Source organism: Tenrec ecaudatus, chromosome 9 (genome assembly GCF_050624435.1).
Source record: "Tenrec ecaudatus isolate mTenEca1 chromosome 9, mTenEca1.hap1, whole genome shotgun sequence".
NCBI lineage: Eukaryota > Metazoa > Chordata > Mammalia > Afrosoricida > Tenrecidae > Tenrec > Tenrec ecaudatus.
This window is the reverse complement of record NC_134538.1, coordinates 100,464,927-100,475,004: the sequence shown is the minus strand read 5'-3', so window position 1 is coordinate 100,475,004 and position 10,078 is coordinate 100,464,927. Positions and strand designations below refer to the sequence as shown.

General features: G+C 42.8%; 1 protein-coding gene across 2 annotated transcripts in view; it reads left to right on the top strand.

The window, feature by feature from the left end:
- The first annotated feature begins 1,279 nt into the window (after positions 1-1,279).
- The window catches only part of GLCCI1 (glucocorticoid induced 1), a 107,801-nt gene continuing 99,002 nt past the window's right edge, over positions 1,280-10,078 (top strand). Inside the window, exon 1 of one of the 2 annotated variants that reach the window (XM_075558362.1) lies at positions 1,280-1,860. In XM_075558362.1, coding sequence (XP_075414477.1) covers positions 1,395-1,860 — 466 coding nt within the window. In that variant the 5' untranslated portion in view covers positions 1,280-1,394. The remainder of the gene's footprint in view (positions 1,861-10,078) is intronic. The other variant, XM_075558363.1, reaches the window with a different exon arrangement.

The window sequence follows — 10,078 nt, the reverse complement described above, 5'->3', positions numbered from 1 at the left end:
TGTGAGACAGGCTTAAGATTTTAATAGCCATTCAAAACCTTTGTACCACTTCAGTTGCATTACAGAACAAAAAAAGAATTGACTCCAGTGGATTTCCACATACATCTGGTATTTATTCTTCCCAAGAGGCTGCTCTGAGAAGAATCAACGACGTGTCCCCCGTGAATACACTCAACAAAAGGCATATGATGTAAAATTCCCTGTTGACCCATGCAACACTAGAGTAGAAGATTTCATTATTTCCTTTCACTGCTAACTACAAATGTTAGGATGGGCTATAACATGACAGTTCTTTTGGGCACCTAGCTTCCAGACATTGCTCCTGATCACTCTGTTAATGATGCTAAGCATCTTAAGTTGTTTTGACTAGTGCACTAGCCATGAAACCTCAGATGATGAAAACTACAGGGAACAGAATGGATCTTCAGGGCTCTTAACTTTAAAACACCCCAACTTGCATACTTGCCTTAGTGTTTTCTGCAAGTAGCGCCTGCCCAAGGAGGAGGAGCACTTGCAACCTGCTTAAAGGGGCGTGCGCGTGTCTGTGGGTGTCTGGGCACGCACGGGACACACACATACACGGACCCACTTTCCTAGGGCGGCCCAATCAAAGTCTCTCTCTCACCTCTAAGGCTGTCAACTCTCACGCCCCTCCTGGGGAGCCCAGCCCCCTCCTCTCGCTTCCACTCCCTCACGCTCCGCCCTAAAGGTAAGACGCACCCGTTTCACTGGCGAATGCATCGCTCACTCCTGCGCGGCAGCCAATCACTCCGGTGCTGGTGGAGACCAGCGTAGCCAATGGGAAAACTCGTTTCGGCAGCTGCCGGGTCCGAAACGCCGGGAGGCGGTGCCGAAGGGTGGGGGCGGGATCAATTGCCGCTTGGACTGAGGAGCCGGCAGAACACTCGGCGGCGCTGGCTGCGGCTGGGGCTTCAGTGGAGCGCTCGGCACCTCGAGGCCCCCCCTTAGTCCCCAGAAGCCGGGCTCCCAGCCCTCCGTCCGGGTGCCGGGTCCTTCAGCGCGCGCAGCCCCACGAGGGCTGAGGGGGCTGCGAGCTCCGCACGGTTGTCCCGCTTCCCTGTCAGTGCGATGCCCGGGGCGGCGGCGGCGGCGGCGGTGGCGGCCCGGGGGTCGTTGCGGCTCCGGGCCTGACCACCACAGCTCGCCCGACCGGGCGGTTGGTGCCGTTGGACGTTTGTTTTCGCAGCTTTCCCCTCCCCCGCCCCTTGCCTAGGCGACGGGGGTGCGCGTTGGGAAGGGGGAGTTACAAGACTCCTCCCCTCCCCTACACCCCCGCCCCTCCCCCTTACACACTCGCACGCACTGTCGCGCCGGCTCCCACACGCTCCGCGCCTCCGTGTTGGCCGGCGTCGTCCAGGGCTCGCGGAGCCACCATGTCCACTGCCGCCTCCTCCTCCTCCAGTTCGTCTCAGACCCCTCACCCCCCGCCGCAGAGGATGCGGCGCAACGCCGCGAGCTCTCCGCCCGCCGCCGCCGTCGCCGGGAGCGGGAGCAGTGCGGGCGGCGGCGGCGGCGTGGGCTGCGCCCCGGCTGCGGGCGCCGGGCGGCTGCTGCAGCCCATCCGCGCCACGGTGCCCTACCAGCTCCTGCGGAGCAGCCAGCACAGTCCCACGCGCCCGCCCGCCGCCGCCGCCGCCGCCCCCGCCGCCGCGCTGGGCAGTCTCCCGGGGCCCGGCGCGGCCCGCGGCCCCAGCCCGCCTAGCCCGACGCCGCCGCCACCGGCCGCGGCCCCGACCGAGCCGGCGCCGCGGGCCAAGGGCCTCCCGAGACGGTCCCCTGAGAGCCGCCGGAGGAGCAGCTCACCTGAGCGACGGAGCCCCGGTTCGCCCGTGTGCAGAGGTAGCGAGCCCAACCCTTGCGTTCTCTCGGGCTGCGTCTCCCCGACGGTGCCCTCCGTGGAAACTTCAGCCTCTGCGGGCTGCTCTTTGCCAGTGCATTTCTGGAAGGTGTGAAAGTGGCCCTGGGAATCCCACCCCGCTACGGTCGCTGCGGGGCGTGCTTGGCCGAGCGAACGGAAAACTGCAAGTTCTTCTGGCTGGCCCTCGTGCCGCTCCTCCTAGTTTCTCTCCCATCACTCGCCTGCGTCGAAAGGGTTTTCCAGTTTCATGGCTGAGTGTTGGCTGTGTGTGACAGACAGGAGAAGGAGCTAGTCCAAGCCCTTAACCGTGCTCAGGAACTCCAGCAGCCCAGGAGGAGGTGGTCGTAATCTCTGCAGCCTCTTTGTGCTTCCTGCAAAGTTCCTAGCGCCTGTAACCACCAGGAGAAGGCTTTCCTTCCCTCTTTGGGGGGGGGAGGGCTGCTGGGCTAGGTACGCTGGAAAGCTATCTGCTGGATGTCTCCAGGGGACAGTTTTGAATGTGCAATTGAAGTGTGTTGGGGTTTGCTGTTTGCCTCCTCCTCTTTTTTGGGGGGGGTGTGTGTCGCGGGGGGGGCTATTTAAGTCCTCCTCTCTATAAATGGTCATGTGCATCAAAACAGCGCTGCACTGGAAATGGTTTATGCCCGGCTCACGATTTGAATGGGAACATTTCAGAGACCTCTTTGTGTAATGTGCTCGCATTTCTTTCCCACTTGTAAGCACACCTAAAGAGTTCGCTCCAACTGTTCAAGACTCTCAAGTTTCTTTTTTCCCCCATTAGATGTCAAAGGTAATGGTAAGCGCGTGGACGCCGGTAACCTCCCGGGACTGTTTGCTGTTTTGGTTTGGTTTGGTGTCTGTCTAGGGACACCGCGAATGATGTAGTTGAGTCCTGGGGGAGAACAGGAAGGTTCGCCAAAACAGACGTAGAGCTCCTGAGGGAGAGTGGAGTAGTTCGTCTGAGTAGATAGACAGCAGCCTACAGATGCTGCTGCTGCTGCTGCTGCATTGTGCAGGGAGCACTTCATACTGAGTGGAAAAGCAACCCTGGAGCTCTGCACACTGTTTATGTGGTATGTGGATTTTTGTTTTGTTTTGAATGGAGTTTTCTTGGTGAAGGTCTTTATGTAGCCTGGGAGAAAGTGATTGTGTTGGGGCAGATTGCCGTTTTGATGTTTTTGTTTTAATATTTCAGCCCTGTAATTAACATGTCGCTAAGGCAATTGTTTTCAGACCACTTGATGGGGAACCAGAGTAGAATGTCGTGCAGGGGGATGTGTACACGAGTTCCAAGAAATCCATCCTGTAATCTGTATGCACCAGGAGGAATTTGCTCCCCCACTCCTCCCCCAGGTCAAGCCAGCTGCTGCAGAAACTGACATCCTCCCGCAAATCCTGAATGAATGAATGAAAACAACGTGATCGCCCTAATAATGACCACAACTGCACACACGTCTTTGGCTGTATCTTATAGAAAAGGCCACCATTTTCTAACAGATTAATGCCATATGCATGTCCCTTGCACAAGTTCTATAGCTGTGTTTATCAGCTCATTTGTGGAAGTTACAAAGAAGGCAGCAGTTACGTGAATTTCTGAGTGATTTCGCGTCAGCAAGGCATACATTGAGTTTCAGGATTATAATTTGGGGGCTCATGTAAAGATGTTAAAGTGAGCATTGCCGATCGTGTACAAGGGGGTTTGTGGGGCAGCACACGAGTAGTTTTGGCTTTTTCTGCCACTGCAATGGCTTTCTCCTAAGTACCTCCTCACCCTTTTTGTTGACACTGACATCAACACATTATATAGTACAACTTGTTTTTCTGTATCCTCCGAAAGCCTTAATTGCTTAGGAATTGCATGTGCCGTCATTAAGTAGTTCTAAGGAAATTTGTGAGCTGTCCTCTTTGTTGTAGCTTGGCACATCCGAGTTTAATGCAGTTTTAATGCAATCATGATGAAAACACTTTAGGAGTCTGGTTGTCCAGCAGACAGATTTGCATCACCAGGGAGCTTATATTGGAAATGGAAGGGCCTTCTCTGCTAGAGGTTGCTAGAGATGTCTTTCTGCCTTTGTAACACCAGGTGGTTTTGTCAGATTCTTACACTGAGGCGATTTTTGAACGCAGGCTCTTGTGCCCCCAGTTCCTTATGTCTATTGTCCCATCCTACTTCTCCCCATCCCATCTTGACACCCCCCCAACAAAATTAAAACTGTAAAACCAATAAGTACATCCTGTCTGCTTAACCATTTACAATTCTTAGTGTGAAAAGCTGATTTTAGTTTTTTAAAGCGATTACCTAACTCAATTTCTTTTGAATCTGCAAGGTTCCGACTTCAGGGATTTTAGCCTCCATAGGTCAAGGCTCCTGCCGCCTGGGCTGCTGCAGCAGACACTGACATCACTGTGCTGCATGAATGAAAAACAACAACGTGCCCCATTTCTTCCTCTGCCTTCCTTTTCTGCACATCCAGAATGGTGTGTTGTGTGTGTGCACGCGCACTCGGGCATATGGGCACATGAACACGTGTATGTATGTTTAAGATGACGGTGTTATACTATTCTTGAAAGTGCATTATAAAGAATGCAAAATTAAGTAAATGGTGGCTCAAGGGATATGTATTTTAAAAAGGCATATTGTTTACAAAAAGCTTCAAGTGTTATGGACATTTGGGCTAGAAGTGACATAACTGAGCAGTCAATATTTTATGTATGTTATCTGAAGGGGTAAGGATGGAGGAAAATATAGATGCTTTAAATGGTTTTCTTTTTCATTTTTTTAAAGAAGAAATTATGAAATGGTCTAATTTGAAAATGTATTAGACCATTTTTAGCTCCTTTCTAAACATTCGAATGCGGATATTTATAAGCTTTAGTTTTAGGGTGGAGTAATAGAAAAGTGGTACTGGGATTATTAGATCACAGGATGAAAATGACAACTTTGTGGTTTTTATTTTTATTTGTGATAGTGCATACTAAAAGCTGAATTCTGTAAACACGGGTGTTAGGTTTTAATATTAACATGCTGATAGTTTATAAACCTTAGAAAGAAGATGATTATTTATTTTTGTAGCAAACTAGTTTTAAATTACTTAAATGGGTACTACAATAGAAGAGGCATGAATCTCCAAATACCTTGCCCTCTCAATGTAGGACATATGGAATTTACCAAATGCAACTGTTTTAATTATGTGCAGGGATCACCATCATCTTTTCATCTTTTGTATTTTGTATGTTTAAAACTCCAAGTTTGTTATTTATATTCATTTCTATACTTCTGTCATTAGCAATGTGCCCCTCCCCCTTGTTTGATTCTGAAGGGTCTTGAAGTGGTGAATGACAAGCAGCTGAATGCATCATCGGGCTCCCTGTGATGTGTTTGTAATAGATGTAAAATCATAAAGTATTATGCAAATAGTTATTTTTGTGATGGTAATACATAAAGTCTACCTTTGGGATAAATAGAACAATTCAGGAGAATACAGGGGATTATTATTTTTAGAACAATAATCTTTAAGGTAACAATTATAATTAGTAACAACCAAAAGAACATAGCTTTGCTATCTTCTGAAACCTCACAGATCAAAGCTTATGGATTTAAAAATTGGAGTAAATAACACATTTTGTTTGCTAGATAGTAAATAACAAATGCAGGTCCTTGTGGGGCTTTTTATAAAAATTGAGCAAGTTCTAAACTATGTAAAACTCAGAAAATAGTCATAATTTTTAATGTACAACAAAATGAAGAGCATGTAATTTATATAGCTTTTGCTTTTGAAAATAGCATACACTGGCTTCTGATTGCACGTAACAGGTTTATTTAGATCTAATACTTTAACTGTTTTCTAACTGCAGTAAAATTTGATTGTTTTTTTCATGAGTATTTTCAGGGCTTTATTATTTTATACATAGAAATGTTACATTTGTATTCTAGAATAAAATACAGAGCTAACCAGCATGTAATATTGAATGACTGTATTGTGTGTGTGCGTGTGTGTGCGTGCACGCGCAAGTGTGTGAAAGAGCTAGAGAACATATCAGCACAATTGCCTTCAGTTTTTAGTTGGATTTATCTTTTCATTAATTAAACGTTCTCCTTTTAAGTCATTTTTATGCTGTGCTCAGTTTGTGGAATGCAACAATATTTAATTTTTGTTAATCCTTATTAGTAATCATTAATAATTGTTTTTTAATTTTAAAGATACTCAGATATTTGCTTTTCTGGTAAATTTAAATCTCAGAATCACATTCTTGTAAAGTCCACCCTTTAAGTTTATTTTCTTATAGTATTTACCAGCCACTGCCATCAAGTCCTTTCTGACTCAGGCTACGCTATATCCGGGTACTGAGGCTTTTTACGTCTTTACAGGAGCCTCATCTTTCTTCTGTGGTGTTGCTGGTAGGTTTGAACTGCCCCCTCCAGGGGACCTCCTTACAGTAATTATGAGGAATTTAAAGTTTTACTACCCTAGAGTGAAATTTTTTAAGTGACGGGTTCCAAATACTTTTTTCTAATAAAGGTGTTAAGCCTTTATTAAACATTTATGAGTATACTAAATGTTATTTTCATTTTTAATGTATCTAATATCCCCCACCAATTATAGTAATACAGTTTTAGATCAGTAAGCAAATATCAAAATACATGACTGTGAAAATTATTTAATCTTAAACTGCTATCTTTTGTTAAAAGATTATATTCCTTCCAAATAATTATTACTGTAAACCTATAGAACATTAGATACCTAATGTGTTTAAGGCGGTCCTGAGTGGTGTAAACAACAGCTCAGCTGCTACCTGATGAGTCTACCTACAGGTGCCGTAGGTGAAAGACCTGGTGACCTTAAACGTCAGCCTTTGAAAGTCTTACGGAGCCAGGTTTCCAACACCCAGCATATCTCCTTGAGTCAGAATTGACTGACACCAATTTTTTAGTAAGCTATGTAAAAACCTCTAAGCCCTTTTTCTTCTTTTTTAAAAATCATTTTATTTGGGGCGCATCCAGCTCTTATCACAATTCTTACATATATCCATTGCGTCAAGCACATTTGTATATATGTTGCCTTCATCCGCTTCAAAACATTTTCTTTCTACTTGATCCCTTGGTATCAGCTCATTTTTCTCTCTTCCCCAAGAGAATTCTTTAAAATGTTAACACGCAAAGATGTCACTTTGAGGACTATGGTGTTCCTGATATAAGCCCTGGCATTTTCTAGCTTCATGTGCATGTGAAAACTGGACAATGAGTAAGAAAGACCAAAGATAAGTTGCTACCTTTGAATTATGGTGTTAACAAAGACAATGGACATGAAATAAGCATATAGCCAGAATGCTCCCTAGGAGTTAAAGATGGTGAAACTTGGTCACACATGCTTTGCATTCTAAGCCTGTTTAACTTTCAAGTTTTGTGTACATGTGTTAAACTAATAACCATTTTACTAATTATAGTACTTTTTGCATTATATTCACTGCAGAGTACTTTTCTGCCTGAACTGAATGCAAATTAGAATCTATATATTGGGGACATGTTTGTAGGTAATGACAACTTGGTGATTTATTTGTGATAATTCAATGAATAGCAATGTATATAAATGACAGTGTTCAAAATGATTGGAAGAGAAAGATTTTGAAACTTTCTAAATGCACATACAAAGTTTCCTATGTAGCTTATGTGCTTGAGACCTTGTTGTTATTTTTAGTTGTCCTTTTGCCATAATTTAAAATTCCCAATCTCCATCAAGATAGGCTTATTCAAAGCACCTGTTCTAGGTCTGTGCCTGACACTGTCATCTTTTGTATTTAATATCATCTTTTGTTTATTAAATGCCAAAGAAACAAAATCTGTCTCTGTGCTATACAATTCTTAATTATTTTAACACGAGGTTAAGCTTTTATCTAATTAGTTTGTAACTGGATTTTGCCAAAACCTATAGCAGAACACTACTATTCATCTATTAATCTGGGAAACCTAGAGAAACCTCCTAGATGGTCCAGGAGCCACTTCTCATGTTCTTTTTACCTGAAAGTCTGGATGTGACCATGACTTTACCCAATATCCAACTTATTCTAAAAATGAAAAAATGCTTATTTATAGGACAAAGTACAAAAGATTAGCAGTAATGCTAAAATATCCAAACATTTTATTTATAGTAAGAACAAATGATAGAAAAATATATTCCCAGTATTTTTACTTTAGGAACAACTATGGTAGATATTTTTAATCCATGTTGCTTACATCAAGTGAATGCTAAGAGGTGACAAGTTCATGAATACCTCTAGGACTTCCTTTATATTATGCGCTGTATCTAACTGTTGTAGTCAGAAGGGAGAAAATACACACATTGAGTGATTATAGTATCTCAGACACTGTGAACGTGAGGTGAGTGAGTTTGGAATGCAGATCTTCTGAGCCATTCTTCATTCCACAAGCCAACCTTTTAACTAAAAAGAACTTTCATGTTGGTGTTCAGCTGTGGCTTCTGAGCTGAAAGAATGGCAAAGGAATTTGTTTTCTGCTGTGTCTCTATTTTGCTATATAGGGATATAGATAGCTGTTGAGGGAGGATCAGAAATATCAGCTTGATTATTCAACTTGTATCTGACCCTCCTTACATCCAGAATCTGTGCCGTTCTTGAATTACATTTTAGTGACTGGAAGTGCTTTTCTTGCCCTCCCTGCCTTTATTAATGTTCTAAAAATTGTATAAAGTTAATATATGACGGTTAAATGATGAATGACTTAGAAATCACTGAGCAGAGACACCGGTCTCAAGTTTTTATCTCAGCAACCAGTACTAGGTTGATTCAACTCCTCAAAATCCAGGTTATCTCTCTCTTATGTAGATTTGTAGTGTGTGTGTAAGTAGCTTATTGCAGTGTCCCCATGGTACACCTTCATGATGGCTCACCAAAAGTAAGAATGAGTTGCAGGGACTAGTGAAACCCATTACTGTAGTAAAGTGAGGTCATTGTCCAAAATTGTCTTGTCAGAGTAATAGGCAGTTAAAAAATCCACTAAGTATCAGAATGTATGTCATAACAAAAATGTGAACAACTGCCACAACTTGCTCCCTCTTATTATATAAGTTGAATACCTATCTATCTATGACAGTAGTAGAACCTTATTTATACGGTTTGCACATGGGGAAAATTTTATGAGTAGTCCATATAGTTTTAGTTTTTACATGATTCAACATTTTTTGAGGAAACATTTTCTATAATTATTATACACTTTGTTGTCTAAAGCAGAGTTTATCTGGCATAAAATGACTTTTTGTGATTTCATTAACAATACTGAATACCATATTAAATGTCAACTAAAATTGCCATATAACCAACCCTATAAATTTCCTTTTGAGATTACTTGTTGTCTTCTGATGAAAATGCAATGAAGTATGTGGCTATATTATTCCTTGCAGAATAATCTCTTTTCTGTAAGTTTAGTTATCATTTCAAGGCATCAACTAGTCATTTTATTAAGTGGCTCTATAAATAAAGACTAAAGGTTTAATGAAAAATAGTAGATTTGGAGTCAAGAGACTTGGGATATCTCCCTTGTTAACATTTGATTTAAAACAAGTCACTAATCCTTTGTATTTTATTCTGACTAAAATGAGGAAGTTGAGAACTTTCAGATTTTGGTTAGGTGGGGGAAAATCGGCTCTTGAAGGGGAAAAAATATTGGATTACATGATCCTTAAACAATTTAGTCATTTACTGAATTTTTATGTATATGGTACTAATTATCCCCACAGCTCAATGTAAATAGAAAACAAAAAATTATTTCCTGTAGTTGATTCTTAATGCAATATAGGATGCTATTATTGTTCCTCTCTCACGAATGAGGAAACGAGGTCTTGAAACCTTGTCCATACATAGCATGTGCAGAAGGCCCAGAGTGCTTTTGCAGCTCACTAAGCTGCCAACTTGAAGTTTGCAGAAGATTTCTTTTGGAACCCAATTAATTATGAGGCAGGGAAGCATGCACAATGAATAATCTCACTGCTTATACAGTTAAGTCATAGAAAGGCTAAAATTATCTTTGAGTAGTTCAGTGAAGAGAAAGCTAAATGGGACTAGGCTCTAGGGTCCACAGAACCAAAAAAGAGCTACGAGTATCCCCAATTATTCAGGCCCTGAGTGTGCATATAAAAATGTAATAAGCACTTTGAAACTTTATTATCCTATTAGTTGGCCTTCCTC